This window comes from Sturnira hondurensis, unplaced genomic scaffold, assembly GCF_014824575.4.
Source record: "Sturnira hondurensis isolate 20B ecotype Veracruz unplaced genomic scaffold, ASM1482457v3 Scaffold0004152, whole genome shotgun sequence".
NCBI classification, from domain to species: domain Eukaryota; kingdom Metazoa; phylum Chordata; class Mammalia; order Chiroptera; family Phyllostomidae; genus Sturnira; species Sturnira hondurensis.
Window position 1 is genome coordinate 1,622,315 of NW_028076783.1, and position 17,793 is coordinate 1,640,107.

Sequence of the window (17,793 nt, forward strand, 5' to 3'; positions counted from 1 at the left end):
GGCCAGATCCCCATTTGGGGGTGCATGAGAAGCAACCACACATTGATGTTTCTTGCCCTCTCTTTCTCTCCCCTTCCCTTGCTTCTAAACATAATAAATAAAATATTTTAAAAAAAGACAATGATGACTCAGCCAATAGGAATTAGGGAAAATTTGGAGGGGGGCGGAGTCTATGTAGCTGAGCCAGTAAATCCTGAACTAACTTTTTCCCCGGAAGCACATCAGAATTGATTCTGAATTGTAGCATAGTCATCGCTGGTAACCACCTGAAGACTAACTGAACGGAAGGTTCTCTACGATTATAAAGAAGCAGCTCCAGAGAGACAGGTAGGAAGGGTGGATATGGGGTCGGGGCAGTTCCCACACCCCCGGGTGGTGGTTAATGAATGGGAGGGTTAATGAATGGTGGTTAATGAGCTGGGCTGCAGAGGTCCCCACTGATGAGCCAGAGGTCTGAGTGCCACACCAGCCTCCCTTGCATGGGGCACCTATGCTGGAAAGGTGAGTCCCTGTAATGATCATCTTGGAACACCAGTGGGGATTATGTGTGAGATAGAAGGAGGCTTGTGGAAGACCGAGGCTCTGTGCTTAGAGGGTTCAGCACAAACTCACTCTCCCTCGGCTCCAACACAGAGGTAGCAGTTCCAGAATTGCCTGGGACGTAGGGGAGGAACTAAGTTGACTAACATGAGGGCAAAGACTGGAGGGACCAGGGTTGGTAGGAGCTGTTTCAGGGCTCAGAAGCTCTGGCAGGTGTTATTGTTCCTTTGTTGTGTTCTCTAGGTGGCCCTGAGCTGCCAGGCATGAAATTTCTCTTTCCATCCGCTGGGCTAACACTGTCTGCCCTGCTCTAGCTTTCCCCTGAGACCCGGCCTCCCCTACTCCCAACCCACTCAGCCTACTGGGCCAGTTTCAGCAGCTCCACACCCTTCGGAGGAGCCTTGGGGCCCTTGTTATCTCTTCTAAATGCCCTCTAGCACTATAGGAGTACTGGGTTGCTTCTGGCTTTCCTTAAAATCTTTTCCAAATGTCCTCCAGCCCTAAAAGAGCAGCAGCTGGTCTGGATATACTCTACTGCTCCTCCCAAATGCCCTCAAGCTCTGGATGAGCAATGGCTGTGCTCTGCAAACCACACCCCCATCCCCACCATCCCCCCAGACTCTCCTAAAAGCCCTTAAGCTCTCTGTAAGTAGTGGCTAGCCTCAGCTCCCAGTAGCTTCTCCCTTAGCACAAATGGTACCAGCCTCAGCTCATATTGTAGCCTTTTGCAAGTGCCCTCAGCCTGGCATAAGTAGTGACTGGCCTGGGCTTACTTCAAAATAGTTCCGACCAAGTAGCTCCAGGACCAGCCCAAATAGCAAATGGCCTCAGCCACCACAAGAATCCCACCTAAGCAGCTCTAAAACTGACACACCTGGTGGGCAGCTAAAATAATGAATGCCTTATAGGATACAGGTAGGTGTCAAAAGGTGTTAGTATAAATATTGCCTCTAGCACAGAAGTGCATGCCTTCCAAAATAAAAAAAAATATGAGGGAAAATAAGCCACATAGCTATAAGACATTGAGAAAAAAAAAAACTGAAGATGATACAAATGAATGGAAGAATATACCATGCTCATGGACAGGAAAAATTAATGTTGTTAAAATTTCAACCATACCCAAAGCAATCTACAGATTCAGTGAAATCCCTATCAAAACACCAATGCCATTTTTCACAGAAAAAAAAAAAGAAATAATCCTCAAAATGTATATGGAATTGCAAAAGAGCCTGCATAGCCAAAGCAATCTTGAGTTGGAGGTACCATGCTCTCTGATGTCAAACTATACCAAAAGGCTATAGTAATCAAAACAGCAGGGTACTGGCATAAAAACAGACAGTTCAATGCAACAGAATAGAAAACCTAGAAATAATCTCACACCTATATGGTTAATTAATCTATGAAAAATGGACAAAATATAGAAAAGGTTAAAGGTAGTCTCTTTAGTAAATGATGTTGGGAAAACTGGATGGAAAATAATGAAACGGGGTTACTTGCTCACACTGTATACAAGAAAATAGGAGCTGGGAAATAAGGGTCTGCTTCCAAGGACAGCTTTGCCTGTCTGTTGGAGGTGCAGAGCCCTCAGCCACCCTGAGCTAACAGAGACCTGAAGCCATTGTACTTGGTTACCAACCCCCAGCAGGGTGGGCTCCTGTGATTCACCCAGTCGGGGTGAAAGCAAAAGTTGCAATCTGAGAATTAAGACTTGTCCCCATACCATCTGGTGGGGGACACACCAAACAGTTTGTTTTCTCTCCCCTTTAGGCTGATACCATCATGTGTTCCTGGGTAGCCTTCACAGGCCTCATACTACTTTGGACAGGTAAGTGAATAGGGGGGCTGGGGTCTGGAAGCCCTGAGTGTGTGGGTGAGGTGGAGGAAGATGGATGTTCTTGGGCTCTGTTGGAAGGTAATGGGTCAACTAGTGAGCAAAGAACCAGGCTGCAATCTTCCTCCAAAGAGATGGCTTAAATGCTCTGAGTTACCAAATCTGTGGCTAAGTATAACTGCCATTTGTGTTTTAACAAAAAAGGCGGTGGGTAGATAGTTGGATATGCATGTGTATGTATGTGAGAAATAGTATCAATGTTATAGTGTGGAGGGGATGAGAAGAAGAAATGGAGATAGGTTGGGAGAGTGACCAGTCTTTCATTGCACACTTTGTGCAGTTTGATTCTTAGGAAGACGATATGGGGTTTTAGTGCCACTCGCACAGGAGAGAGGTTTTGTTCCTAGTTGGCATAATTCAGCACTTGATTGAACATTCCCCAATTGTCAGGCTTCACCAGGGGAGGTGGGCTGTGCTGGTGCTGGCTGTCATCCACTCACGAGAACAGGGACCTACTTGAGTGTTTTAGAACAATCGTAAAGCACATGATAAGCCTTCTCTCCTCTTGGAAGTATTAGAAACCCATTTTTCAAAAATTGATTTCCAAAGAGTTTAATAGACTTCTGCCCTTAAGCCAACAATACTTTTTAAAAATTTTTTATTTATTTATTTTTAGAGAGAGGGGAAGGCAGGGAGAAAGAGAAGGAGAGAAACATCAGTGTGTGGTTGCTTCTCGCACACCCCGAACTGGGGACCTGGCCTGAAACCTAGGCATATGCCCTGACTGGGAATCAAACTGGCCACCCTTTGGTTCACAGGCTAGTGCTCAACCCCCTGGGCCACCCCAGCCAGGGTGCCACCAATACTTTATTTTTCATTTATTTATTTATTTTTTATGCCAGATGGGTAATGTGCGGATGTCGTAGCAAGGTTTGTGGGAGACACATGTCACACAAAAGTAGGAACACCCAATCATCACACTTATGAACTACAAAAGAATTGGAGCCAACAATACTTTAAACAAAACATTAGCCCTGCTTATTTTTATGAAAGAGGGGTAGTGAGGTGACCTCATTTGCGATAGGTATTTTAAAAATTGCAATAAAAGCTAAAACTTCAATGGCAATTGAGTTTGCAAACATAGTCAGCTGAGGCAGTGATTGGCTTGTGGGGACGGGAACAGCGACATGCTTGTGTTTCCTCTTTAATAAGCAGATGCTGTCAAACCCAGAATGAAACTCATGCCCTTGTCTTGCTAGAGTGTCATTTGGTTTGAACATTTTGGAAAGAAACTTGAAAACAAGACGTAAAATATTTCTACTCTTTATTCTGATGATTTCTCTTTTAGAAATTTATCCTATTAGGAAAGAATTCTAAATATAGAAAAAAGTTTAAACTATGTTTTATTTACAAATATCAAAAACCAATATGCTGATAAAGATGTAAACAGAAAAATGTTTATAACAAAGTTTTGGATTCAAGATGTAAAGTCACATGATTACGAATGAAATAAACTATGTAAAGAGAAAAAGGTGGAAATAAATGTGAAGTTAGAATATCAAGGCCTCGTGCTCTGTGTTCTCTTTATCTACAGGCACCGCGGTTTCTCAGCCACGTGTGGACGGAGTGGTGGGTCAGGCGGTCACGCTCCCCTGTACCTACTCCACCGCTCAGGGGACCACCTCCATGTGCTGGGGCCGAGGGGCATGTGCTCTTTCTCAGTGCCTCAATCAACTCATCTGGACAGACGGCCACCGCATCACCTTTCAGAAGAGCAGGCGTTATAACCTCAAGGGAGTGATTTCGCAAGGCAACGTGTCTTTAACCATCGAGGACGCAGCCCAGTCTGACAGCGGCACGTATTGTTGCCGGGTTGAGCACTCCGGGTGGTTTAATGATTTGAAAGTCAACATATTATTGGATGTAAAGCCAGGTGAGCTTGTCTGCTTCTTCCTTGGATCACTTCATGTGGGTGAACTGAGGTGTTTACTGCGGGGACATCATTTTCTCTTCCTCTAAGAAAGAGGAGGTTCCTACAGTCCCGTGTTTTAATAACTCCTGGGAAGCAGAATTGCTTAATTGTGTAGAATGAAGTGTTAAAAACAATTTCAATTCAAGGACATAGGCTAGAGGATCTTTGCGGTCAGTCCACAGTCTCGAAGCAGTGCTTCCGAAATGTTAGTTACTTCATGAAAAAGCATTCACTGCTCCTTTGTGAAATATAGTGAATGTGTTTATTCAGTTTAAAAACATCTTTTTCTCTGAATTAATGTCTTAGAAAAATAATGAACTATACTCTCAGTATTCTAAAATTATTATGGAAAATTTCGTATACATAAGTAAGCAATATTTTACATAATACTATCAATATATATCAACTCAGTTGTGTTGCATGTGTTGTCTAAACGTATGTAGTTCAGCCCCAACCTCTGCCCTACTTTGGATTTCATGAAGCATAATTCATATATCACATTGCTCGTTTAAAAATTAAAATGAGTTTATTGCAATATAAAAACATTTGCATCCTAGTAACTGTTCACCAGTTGCTTTTAAGATTTTCCTGAAATGCAACAATCTGCAAGTTTACATTTCTTTTCTCCTGAGGTGGGCATCTTAGAAGCTTTCTTAAGGCTCGCACACCCCCCACCCCAATCTCCTTCTAGTAAAGACTTGTATTGATAATGGAATGCAATATTTGTGACCATAATAAGCTGTATCTCTATTTCTTTTTTATTAAATTGGGAAAACTTGCATACTCCTGACTGTTGAACTAGGTTATTACTCTTAAAACAGCAAGTAAGATAAGGTCATTTCCCGTGGAAAAACAGCTGATTCCAGGGGACGTGCAGCTGGAAGGCAACTCAGGGAAGCCAAAGAGCTCATGAGACGGAGCTCCAGGGACAGATGTGAGGAGGCAGCATGTGAAGAAGAGATCATAATTATAAAACTTTGAGAGTTTTAAAATTATTTTGACCCGGTTAAATTTTTGAAAAGGTCATGGAAAGGAACTAGTAAGAGGCTTTTATAGTGCTTACCAGTTCTTCAGTAGGCGGGTATTTACAAGGCCACTGCTCTGTCCGGTGGGAAGTGGGTCCATAATTCAGACAAAGTGACTCTCTGGCTCCGCAACCAATTCCGTGCTGAAGTTTCCTTGTACTTTGAACAGGCTCAGCTTGGTTTTCAACTTTCTGTCACAGCTTTCCCTCACCTGCTTCCATCTTCCTTGCTTCTTCCTGGGGAAGACATTGCCCTTTGGTAAAGGCAAGTTCATGACTACATCTGTCTTGGTTTCCTCTGCTTTATTTCTTCCTTATGCTCCTTCGATGAGATTTTTTGCACGCTTGCTTTCCCCTCTAGATTGGGTTTTAAACTGGAGGCAAAGGACTAGATGGTACACTTCTTAAAAGCCTCTGACTACAGTTTAGATGAGGGTCAGCCAAGTATACAGTCCAGGGCCAGATAAGATCCAGAACAGGCCCCCTGAGTGCTTTACAAATAGGTTTTATTGGAACAGCCAGACCCATTCATTAGACCATTCAGTCTGTGGCTGCTCTCGTGCTGACAGTTGAGCAATTGCCACTGAGCCGATAGGACCCTCAAAGCCTAACACATTTACTGTCTGTCCCTTTCCAGAAAGTTTGCTGACCTCTGCTTTAGACTAAGGTCTTGCATGTAGTAGATGCTCACAAATGTATGTGGAAAAAACATTTTTCCCCTTTAGGGCACAAACTGGCTTAATTCCAAATTAAACTGATGTTCTAAAAAGGAGAGCATTCAAAGCAATTGTCTGCTCCCCAGGGTGTCTTTCATAGTTCGTAGAGCTGTGTTTTGAAGAATCTTCTTGTAAAAAAAAAGTGCCTATTGAGAAAAATGTATATATTCTTTCTTTAAATTTATTGAGAGAGATTAATTTGTTGTTTCACTTATTTATGAATTCATTGATTGCTTCTCATATGTACCCTAACTGGGGTTTGAACCTATAACCTTGGTGTATCAGGACAACACTCTAACAGCTGAGCAGGCCTTCCTTGATCTACATTTGTGCCAGGCACTGTGTTTAATCTTGCTTCTAGTTTCAGCTCTCTGTCTGGGTAGTTCTGAGTGAGACCTTCCCTAAGTGGTTTGGAATCCCACACCCCTCTGCCCCTATGGTCCAGTCCACCTTCTAGCCAAATGTATAAATCATCTGTGTGATTTAATGTAGGCTAGCGAGTGTGAGCTAATCCTCACTCAGGGTGCAGGTCTCTTGGGAGGGTATCCTCCAGACTAACTAAGTTTAATGCTATTTATTTATGTATTTTTACCTTCCTGGGCCTAGAAACTACTTTTTAAGTTAGCCATTTACCGCTGAAAGGACAATGACGATCCAGGTTCTAGACATTTCCCCCACCTCACTGATCTTTATGAAGATGCATAAATCTGATAGGCAAGGCTGGTCTTCTCAAAGTGCTTCAGTGTTCATCCCAGGTATCCTTTTTTACCTCTGAACTTCCCAACATATGTACTTTTCAATACAGCTGTGTCTTTTGTTTGTTTGTTTGGCTTTTCTTCTAGGCCTCCTCTGCAAGAATTTCATTGACCAAGATTGGAACTCTGAGTCCAGGGGAGATTTATGCCTGGGGATGGACAGTCACTGTTGGTTGTGTGTGTGTATGGGCCCAACACAAGGCTCTTAGTGACCTGCTGCTTGATTAATCCTTGTTTTCACCTTGGTTTCTAGCTCCACCTAAGGTCACCAGTGCTCCCACATCACCTAGGGTCTCCACCTCTGCTCCTACAACTGCAGCACCCACGGTGAACCTCGTGACAGGTAAAGCAATGTGTGTCTGAGGATGTAGACCATCCATGGTATTGTTAGGTCAGATGTACCATCCAGGGTGAGGGTTCTTAGGGGCTCCAAATGAAGGTATCGAAGGGTCTGTGATACCAATACTACGTGAAGCTTTTGTAACTTCAAGTACTTGCAGAATGAGGAGACCCATTTGTTGTTATAGTAAGATTCATTATTAGCCAAACACCTCAGGATACTGATCTTTGATATCTAATGAGGAGGGCATGGATTTTCCACAATGAGCATGGGTTTAAGAAGCAAATACAAAAAATGCCAGAGAAAAATGTCACGTTAATGGGATTCTGTTCTCCCAAGGAGTTCTGAATAAAGATCCTTTCCTTGACTCCACTCCACAGAATAAGACTCTAGTGAGGTTAGTATTTACTCTGTCTCTTACGGCAGGAGACATTATCACTTAATTCTTATGACAACCCTATGCATTGTAGGTATGATTCAAATCTATTCTGTAAGATACTGTCAAGTAGATACAACACCAGCTTCAATAACTGTCCATTCAATCTTGTTGCATGTACCCTGTGCAAGCCCTAAAGAAGACAAGGTCATTAGACAATCTGGTTAGTTATTTTCCTCTTTATTTTTCCTGTTTCTTTAAATAGGTTTTATGCATGCTTGCTTTTTTCCTTCATGTTAGATTTAAAACTAGAGAAAGGAGATTGGATTGTATGTTCCTAAAAGCCTTTAACTACATCTTAGATCAGGGTCAGCTAACAATAGCCCCAGGGCCAGATCAGATTCAAAGTAGGCCCACCCCCTGTTTTATAAATAAAGCTTTATCGTTACAGTCATGCCCATTTATGCTATCTTTTGTTTGGCAACTTTCACACTGACAGATTTGAGCAACTGCCACTGAGACCACCCAGCCTAAAAATGCACTCTCTGGCCCTTTACATCAAGTTTGTTGACCTCAGCTTTACATTAATGCCTGCATGTCATAGACACAAATATTTGTTGAAAGACAGTTTTTTTCTTCTTCAAGGAAAAAATTGGCTCAATTCCAAATTAAACTAGATCTCTCAAAAGAAGAGTTTTCAAGTCAGTGGTCTCCTATACAAGGGTTATCTTTTATACTTAGTGGAGTTTAGATTTAGGAAAGCTTCTTGTAAAAAAAAAAAAAAAGGCACATAGTGAGAAAAAGTGACACGTTCTTGAACCAGGCCTTCATTGACAGGCTCCTGAGCCAGGCATTGTGATTTGGGTTAATTTTAGTTTCAGCTCTCTCTGGGTGGCTCTGAGACCTTCCTCCATTGACTTGCAAATCCTATACCTCCTCTGACTCTGGAAAAAGTCAAAGTCATCACCTGTGGTCCACTCCCCTTCTATCCAAATCTACGTTGTATGAATCCTTCCTGTGATCTAGCTAGTGGGTGTGGGTTAGTCCTGTTAAACATTTTGGGTCTGGGAGCTACTATTTAAGTAAGCCTTTATCACGCGCCATTGAGAAAACTAAGACATGTCCAGGTTTGAGACATTTTCTGTACCTCACAGATGTTTATGAAGACACATAAATCAAAAGGTATGGATAGTAAGGTATTTCCACGTTAATTCTGGGTAACCTTTTTCAGCTCTGAACCTCCTAGAATACATACTTTTTGTTGCATTCACCAACCGCGAGAACAAATGTCGGAGACTTTCGGGGTTCCAAAGATGTTATTTTATTGGCCAAGTTTAACCTGAGCAGGGGCGAACTCTCCAAAGTGTCCGGAGACACGGTGCCCGCAAGGGCTGCAAATGAGAGTTGCGCCAAACGCTTACGGGCTTAGGGTTTTATGGAGGCGCGCAAGCAAGCTGGATACAGAAGCAGATGTGGCGGTTAGCGGTTGGCTCAGGGGCACAATAGGGTTACTGATCATTGGTGAGTTAACTCGTGCACTGGCTCGTGCTCCTTTACCTGATTGGTCAGTTGAGCTCGTGCACAGGGGCAAAATTTCCCTTCCTAGTGACTGTCCAGATGGCTATCTGCCTGACTAACCTTTGCTCTTAACCCACATCCTGGAACACACCCTGCTCTTCGGGCGTGTCCCGGAGCCTCTTTGCATTAGTTAGTAAAACACCTTTTGCTTCCTTACAGCTATATTCCGGCTAGTTCCCCTTTGCCCTCAACACTTTTCAGTGTAGCTGTTTCCTTTTTTGTGGGCCTGTTCCCATGCCCTCCCCTGTCAGATTGTAGTAGAACCAGACAGGAACTCCCACTTCAAGGGAGGTTCTTGCCCAGTCTCACTGGTTATGTTGAGGCCCAGGCCCAGCACAAAGCTCCTGTCTCCTGCTGTTTGATTAATCCTCACTTTCCTGTTGGTTTCTAGACCCACCCAAAGTCACCAGTGTTTGAATATCACCTCGGGTCTCTGCCTCTGTTCCTATAACACCGAAACTTAACACAGGTGAACTGATGTGTCTCTGAGGCCAGAGGCCTTCTTAGGAGAGGACGAAGACCACTCAGGGGCATGTATTAAGCCAGGAGTATAATCCAAAATACAAATTCTTCCCTGGGTTCCAGTCATGGGCTTCACAGAATATGTGAACCCTCATGTCTTATCATATGCAGGCTATAAGTATTTTCAGAGCTAGTGGGCCATTGTTTTTAAGATCAAATTCTGAAAGTTATTTATTTTTAGGCAATCGACCACCAAAATCTTTGATGTCTAATGAGGATGGTATGAATTTGGCCCCATTAAGCACAAGTTTATGAGGAAAATAAGGGAAAGCCAAAGAGAAGTATCAGCTTAATGAGACACTGACCTCACACAGGGCTCTGAATGGAGATCCTGTGGTTCTGTATGAAGCTGAACCCTCCACTGAAGGATAAGATTTCAGTGAAGTTAACAATTAGTCAGTCCTCTCTGTGCCAGGAAGCATTATAAGTTTTTTTACAAGTATTGTATCACTTAATTCTTACGACAATTCTATGCACTGTAGATGTGGTTCAATCCTATTTTATAGTTGTGGGTACTGACAGGTAGATACATCACCAGCGCTGACAATGATCAACTCTTTGATGACAGTTCCTTTCATTGCCTTTAAGGCTGGCACTAGAATTTTAGGGCATCATAAAATTAAAATTTGATTTTCTTCACTCAGAGCATATTGGAACAATAGGATTATCTGTCTATTCTTAAGAAAATGAGGAATCAAACATTTAAGGAAAAAAATAATCAACTCAGTTTTGTTTGATACACTGTGTGAGCCTATATAGTTAAACCCACACACTTTGCCCTGTCTTGTATTTCTTGGAAGCATGTTTTACATCATCATGACATTGCTTATTTAAACATAGAAATGACCCTATTGCAATTGAAAACACTTACATTCCAATGACTGTTTACCAGTTGCTTTAAGATGTCATGAAATCCAGAAACTGGGAGGTTGACAGTTCTTCAGTCTTGCTGTGGACATGCTAAGCCTTATACCATGAGAGAAGTAAGTGTTTGAGGATTTCCTGCTTTCTAGTGCTCCTTAATAGTCTGTCTACTGAAACTGTATTGACAGCAGAATACAAGGTCCATGGCCTCAATCTGTACCTCTCTCTCTCTTTAATTGAAATAAACTTTATTTTGTAAATTCAAATTTTTGGGGCTAGGCTTATTTCCCTTAAGGGAAGTAAGATAAAGTCAATTCAGATGGAGAAAACAGCTGGCTCTGGGGAAACTATATTTGGAAGGCGATTCAGGGAAGCCAATGAATCTGATGAGATAGTGGGCCAGAGACAGATGTGGGGAGGCAGCAATGGAGAAGAGATTAAGACTGCAAAATTTTGGAGTTGTGAAATTATTTTGATCTGGCTGAATATAACATGGAAAGGAATTAATAGGAGACTTTACAGTGCCCCCTAATATTTTTTTTACTTTAAAAAATATTTTTGATTTATTTTTAGAAAGAGGAAAGGGAGGGAAAAAAACATTGAGGTGAGAATGAAACATTGATCAGTTTCCCTGGCTGGGAATTGAACCTGCACTCAACCATCTGAGCCACAATCAGTCAGGGCATGCCTACCAATTTTTTAATAGGCAGGTATTTACAAGGCCACTGCTCTGTCTGGTGGGAAGTGGGTCCATAATTCAGACAAAGTGACTCCCTGGCTCCAATAACCAATTCTGTGCTGAAGTTTCCTTGCACTTTTCACAGGCTGAGCTTGGTCTTCAACTTTCTGTCACAGCTTTCCCTCACCTGCATCTATACTTCCATCTTCCTTGCTTCTTCTTGGGGAAGACATTGCCCTTTGGTAAAGGCAAGTTCATGACTACATCTGTCTTGGTTTCCTCTGCTTTATTTCTTCCTTATGCTCCTTCGATGAGATTTTTTGCACGCTTGCTTTCCCCTCTAGATTGGGTTTTAAACTGGAGGCAAAGGACTAGATGGTACACTTCTTAAAAGTCTCTGACTACAGTTTAGATGAGGGTNGTCCGGTGGGAAGTGGGTCCATAATTGAGACAAAGTGACTCCCTGGCTCCAATAACCAATTCTGTGCTGAAGTTTCCTTGCACTTTTCACAGGCTCAGCTTGGTCTTCAACTTTCTGTCACAGCTTTCCCTCACCTGCATCTATACTTCCATCTTCCTTGCTTCTTCTTGGGGAAGACATTGCCCTTTGGTAAAGGCAAGTTCATGACTACATCTGTCTTGGTTTCCTCTGCTTTATTTCTTCCTTATGCTCCTTCGATGAGATTTTTTGCACGCTTGCTTTCCCCTCTAGATTGGGTTTTAAACTGGAGGCAAAGGACTAGATGGTACACTTCTTAAAAGTCTCTGACTACAGTTTAGATGAGGGTCAGCCAAGTATACAGTCCAGGGCCAGATAAGATCCAGAACAGCCACCCCCCCACCCACCACCCCGAGTGCTTTACAAATAGGTTTTATTGGAACAGCCAGACCCATTCATTAGACCATTCAGTCTGTGGCTGCTCTCGTGCTGACAGTTGAGCAGTTGCCACTGAGCCCACAGGACCCTCAAAGCCTAACACATTTACTGTCTGCCCCTTTCCAGAAAGTTTGCTGACCTCTGCTTTAGACTAAGGTCTTGCATGTAGTAGATGCTCACAAATGTATGTGGAAAAAAAGTTTTTCCCCTTTAGGGCACAAACTGGTTTAATTCCAAATTAAACTGATGTTCGAAAAAGAAGAGCATTCAAACCAATTGTTGTCTAAGGGTTTCTTTTATAGTTAATAAGAGTTGCATTTTAAGGATGTTTCTTGTAAAAGCAAAGAAACAAAAACAGGTGCTGGTGAGAAAAATGTACACATTGTTGATTCTGGCCTTCATTGATCTGCTTTTATGCCGGACACTGGGTTTGGCTTAATTTTAGTTCCAGCATTCTCTCTGGGTAGCTCTAAGACCTTCAGACCATACAACGCACCTAGGTTTTAGAGGAGGAAAATCGGGAAAAAATTTTTGAAGCAAAAAAATGTGGTAAAATATTTAATAGCATAATTAACATTATATTTCACTAATGTACATGTCAACAGGACTCAACAGCAGCATTAACAACCATTATTCCTCCCAAATTTGGTGGGGGTGTGCATCTTACAGTCCCAAAACTATGGTATATATCTGATAGGCCTGGCTAGATTTTCTCAGTTATTCAGGGTAAATCCCATGTGTCCTTTTTCAACTCTGAATTTCCCGGAATATATGCCTTTTAGTATAGCTGTGTGTGTGTGTGTTTCTTTCAAGCCCTCCTCTGTCAGATTTTTGTGGAAGCAAGAGAGGAACTGTCAGTTCAGGGAGATTACTGCCTTAATTCTCCCTGGGATCAGAATGCCTCTCACTGCTGAAGTCCAGGCTCAGCACAAAGTTCTTGTCTCCTGCTGCCTGATTAATCCTAGCTTTCTGTTGGTTTCTAGCTCTACCTAAGGCCACCAGTGCTCCGACATCACATAAGGTCTCCACCTCTGCTTCTACAATGCCAGCAGCCACGCAGAAACTCAGGACAGGTAAACATGTGTTCCTGAGGCCAGGGACCTCCTATTAGGGGATGTAGATTGCCGAAGGCACTGTATTCAGACAGAAGTCAAATTCAGCGTAAGGTTTTCTTAGAAGGTTTCCAAGAGAGAATTTCACCGTGTCTGAGAACCCCCATCCCATATTACCTGCACCTTTTGTATAAATGTAATCAGAATGAGGAAACCCATTAGTTTTTCAGTCAGATTCTCAAAGGGCTACATTATTAACCAAAACACTACAGACCACTGATCTTTGGCATATAATGAAGATGGTGTAGCTTTGGCCTGTTGAGCACAGGTTTCTAAGGAAAATACAGGGTTATGCCGAAGAAGAAGGATCACGTTAATGAGATTTCAGGCCTCACAAGCAGCTTTAGTTCACTCTGAAGTTGGATCCTACACTTGAGGATTAGATTTCAGTGAATTTAACGTGTATTCTGTGTCTTTCGTCAGCATCCATGCTAAGTCCTGCAGAAGTATTATATTGCTTAGTTTCAAGTGCTGACCCTAGGTACTATAGGCGTGATTCAATCCTATTTTGAAGTGGTGGGTACTGTCAAGTAGAAACATTGCCAGTTTTAACAATTGTCCATTCAGTCTTGTTGCATATACTTTGTGGAGTCTGTGTGGTTCCACATCTACCTTTTGCCCTGCCTTCGATTTTTAAAGCACATCTCATAGCATAACGTTGTTTGTTTGAAAATTAAAATGACCTCGTTGCAATATGAAACTTTTGGCATCCCAATAATTTCACCCACTGGTTTAAGGAATTTTAAGAAATGTGAATATCTGGGAAGTTTACATTTTTTCCCATTTTGAGTGGGGGCATACAAATCGCCTTATCATTTGATGAAAAAAGTAGGTGATACTTGGAGATTTCCTGCATGATGCTCTCCTTCATAAATTTCCATCCGCTAAGGCCTTATGTTGACAATAGAACCCAAAACCCATTGAGTTCTACTGTGGTCTTAGTCGCCTACATCTACTTTTCTTTTCTTTTTTTTTTTAAGAGTAGAATATTTTTTTAATATTTTATTTGTTTATTTATCTTTAGAGGGGAAGGAGAGAGGGAGAGAAACATCAATGTATGGTTGCCTTTTGTGCGTCCCCTGCTGGTAGTTAGCCTGAGAAGAACCGGCCTGCAACCCAGGCATGTGCCCTGACTGGGAATCGAACTGCNAAAACCCATTGAGTTCTACTGTGGTCTTAGTCGCCTACATCTACTTTTCTTTTATTTAAGAGAAACTTTGTTTTGTAATCTCCCAAGTTATCGCCTGGGCGTTTGTCTTATGAAGGCAAGTAGGATAAGGTCAGTTCAGAGGGAGAAAACAGCTGACTCTGTGGAAACTGCATCTCAGGCGATTTAGGGAAGCAAAGAAACTGGTGAGACAGGGGGCTCGAGGCAGATGTGAAGAGGCAGCAAGTGAAGAAGAAATGATGATGACAGCATCCTTGGGGCTGTGAAATTACTTGGACCGGGCTGGATTTTTAAAAGTATCATGGAAAGGAAGTGGGAGGAGACTTCACTAGGTGGGTAATTACAAGGCAACTGCTGTATCCAGCACCAAGTAGGTCCATAACTGAGCCTAAGTGACCCACAGCTTCTAACACCAAATCTGTGCTTAAATTTTCTTGCATTTGCACAGTCTGAGTTTACTCTTTAATCTTTTCCTAAGGCCTCTCCTCAACAGCAACTGCCCTAGCCTTTGGGGTGGGGGAGATACTTACCACCGAGTGAGACAAGTTGAATAGACAGCCTGACTAGGTAGCCTCCTCTTTATTGTTCCTTACGGCCCTGTGGTCAGATCTTTGTGTGTGTGTGTGTGTGTGTGTGTGCTTGCTTTTTTTCCCTCAAAATTAGATTTGAAACTGGAGAGGGGATAGGATTGTACTGTTTTTTCTTAGCCTCCGACTACACCTCACCTCAGGGTGAGCAAACTCTGGTCCAGAGCCAGATCATATTCAAAACAGCCTCACAAATAGCTTTATGAATAAAATTTTATTGGAACAGTCATACCTAATCATTATACTATGTGGTCTATGACCACTGTCGTGCCGACAGAGTTGAGCGACTGCCACTGAGACCGTAGGGCCACCGCAGCCTAAACATGTACTCTCCAGCCCCTCACGTAAAGTTTGCTGACAGTCACAAATACTTGTTGAAAAAGCTTTTTCTTTTCAAGGCAAGATTTGGCTTGATTCAAAATTTAATTGGATCTCTTAAAGAAGAGCTTTCAAGTCAATGGTCTCCTATGCCAAGTTCTCTTTTCTAGTTGTAGAGTTGAAATTCAAGGAAGCTTGATGGATAAAAAGGTGCCTTGTGGGGAAAAAAAAAAGTACACATTGTTGATCAGACCTTCATTGCTCTGCTTTGGTGCCGGGCAATGTTCGGACTTAATTCTAGTGACAGCTCTCCCTCTCCGGGTAGCCCCGAGACTTTCTGTAAATGCTTTGAAATCCTAACCTGCTCTGTCATGGAAAGAGTCAGAGTTATTACTCGCTATCATGCCTTAGTTGGAAAGGGACCATTACTGACAGAATTTGCCTTTCAGCCAAATGTATAATCGTCTATGTGATTCAGCATATGCTACTGAGTGTGAGTTAATACTCATGGAGGGTTCTGGTCTCTTGGGATGCTACCCTCAAGACTGACTGACCTTCATGTGCTTTATTTAGTCAAGTTCAGGGCCTGGGTACTACTGTTTAAATCATAGTCATTCAGCAATTAGAGACAAAGACATTTTCCTCACTTCAGGGATGTTTCTAAAGATAACATATCTGCTAGACATGGTAAATCTTCTCAAAGGGCTTCAGTGTTAATTCTGGGTAACCTTTTTCAGCTCTGAACCTCCTGGAATATATACTTTTCAATACAGCTGTTTCCTTTTTTGTGGGCTTGTTCCCATGCCCTCCCCTGGCAGATTGTAGTAGAACCAGACAGGAACTCTGACTTCAAGGGAGGTTCTTGCCCAGTCTGCCTGGGGACTCTCTCTCATTGGTTATGTTGAAGCCCAGGCCCAGCACAAAGCTCTTGTCTCCTGCTGCTTGACTGATCCTTGCTTTCCTGTTGGTTTCTAGATCTACCCAAAGTCACCAGTGTTCAAACATCACCTTGCGTCTCTACCTCTGCTCCTACAACACCAGCGCCAACACCAAAACTTAACACAGGTAAAATGGTGTGTCTCTGAGGCCAGAGGCCTTCTAAGGAGAGAATGGAGACCTCCCAGGCAGGTGTTAATTCAGAAGGACAATCTAGGGTATGAATTATTCCCGGGGTTACAAGCACAGGCTTGAAAGCAATTGTCACATTTGTTCATTATTAGCCAACCAACCGCAGATCACTGATCTTTAACACGTAATGAGGACTGTGTGGATTTAGCCCAGTTGAACACACGTTTCTGAGGAAAATATAAGGAATGCCAGAGAAGGGTCAGTTTAACAAGAGTCTGAGCTGACCAGGAGTTAGTCCATCCTTTAGTCCTCTCTGAGTTCAGACCGTGCACGTAAGGATAAGACTTAGTGAAGTTAACATTTTCTCAGTCTTCTATGTGCAAGGAGCTATTCTTATTTACCTTTATTTCACCTAATTCTCATGACACCCTTACGCACTGTAGATGTAATTCAATCCTATTTTATAGTTGGGGGTACTGACAGATGGATCGCCATCTTTAACAGTTGTCAACTCAATGTTATTGCATACACATAGTGTTAACCTGTATAGTTCTACCTATACCCCTGCAATACCATGGGTTTTTGTAGTATTATCTCATATCAAATCCCAATGTTGTTGGCTTAAACACTAACACTTTAGTGCTTAAAATATTATTGCAATATGAAAACACTCACAACCTAATAACTATTCACAGTTGGTTTAAGAATTTCATGAAATCTGTGCCCTGGTTGGTATGGCTCAGTGGATTGAGTACCAGCCTGCAAACTGAAGAGTTGCTGGTTCAATTCCCAGCTAGGGCACATGCCTGGGTTGATGGCCAGGTCCCCATTTGAGGGTATGCAAGAGGCAACCAATCTATATTTCTCTGTTACATAGATGTTTCTTTCCCTCTTTTTGTCCCTTCCTTCTCTCTCTAAAAATAAATACAATCTTTTAAAAGAGAATTTTATGAAATCAAAAAATCTGGGACATTTATATTCTATCTTGAGGTATACATCCTAATAGCCTTATTATTTGGTTAAAGAAGTAGGTTCTATGCATTTTCTGGTTTCTGATGCTCCTTCTAAATGAATCTCTGCCAGTTTTTTTTTTTAAATTGACAGTAGAAGTCAATAATGGTTGCCTTAATAATCTATGTTCTCTCTTTTTTTTTTAATTGAGCAAAACTTTATTTTTTAATCTCCCACGCTTGGCCTTGGCTTATTTCCTCCTGAGGAGAAGTAAGATGAGGTCAACTGAGATGGAAGAAACAGCTGATCTGGGAAAACTATATCTGGAACGTGATTCAGGGAAGTCAGAGAAGCTGGTGAGATAGTGGGCTGGAGACAGGTGTGAAGTGGCTGAAATTGGAAAAGAAATTATGGTTTCGATTTTGTGGAGTTGTAAAATTTCTGTCTGCTTGCATTTTAAAAAATAACATGGAAAGGAATTAGTAGAGGAATTTTAAATTGCCTCCCAATTCTTT

The 17,793-nt window shown here is 42.1% G+C and overlaps 1 protein-coding gene and 2 non-coding genes across 3 annotated transcripts in view; 2 read left to right on the forward strand and 1 right to left on the reverse strand.

Annotated features, from left to right (window-relative positions):
* Positions 1-217: 217 nt before the first annotated feature.
* Positions 218-17,793, forward strand: part of HAVCR1 (hepatitis A virus cellular receptor 1) — a 33,148-nt gene continuing 15,572 nt past the window's right edge. Inside the window, exons 1-5 of the mRNA XM_037044998.1 lie at positions 218-327; positions 2,308-2,365; positions 3,966-4,304; positions 7,092-7,181; positions 16,235-16,324. Of these exons, the coding sequence (XP_036900893.1) occupies positions 2,320-2,365; positions 3,966-4,304; positions 7,092-7,181; positions 16,235-16,324 (565 nt within the window). The 5' untranslated portion in view covers positions 218-327; positions 2,308-2,319. The remainder of the gene's footprint in view (positions 328-2,307; positions 2,366-3,965; positions 4,305-7,091; positions 7,182-16,234; positions 16,325-17,793) is intronic.
* On the reverse strand, positions 3,268-3,371 carry LOC118986232 (small nucleolar RNA U13). The gene has a single exon (XR_005066333.1). It is a non-coding gene; the product is annotated as a small nucleolar RNA U13 (small nucleolar RNA).
* LOC118986231 (small nucleolar RNA SNORA79) lies at positions 10,214-10,358 on the forward strand. Its single transcript, XR_005066332.1, has one exon. It is a non-coding gene; the product is annotated as a small nucleolar RNA SNORA79 (small nucleolar RNA).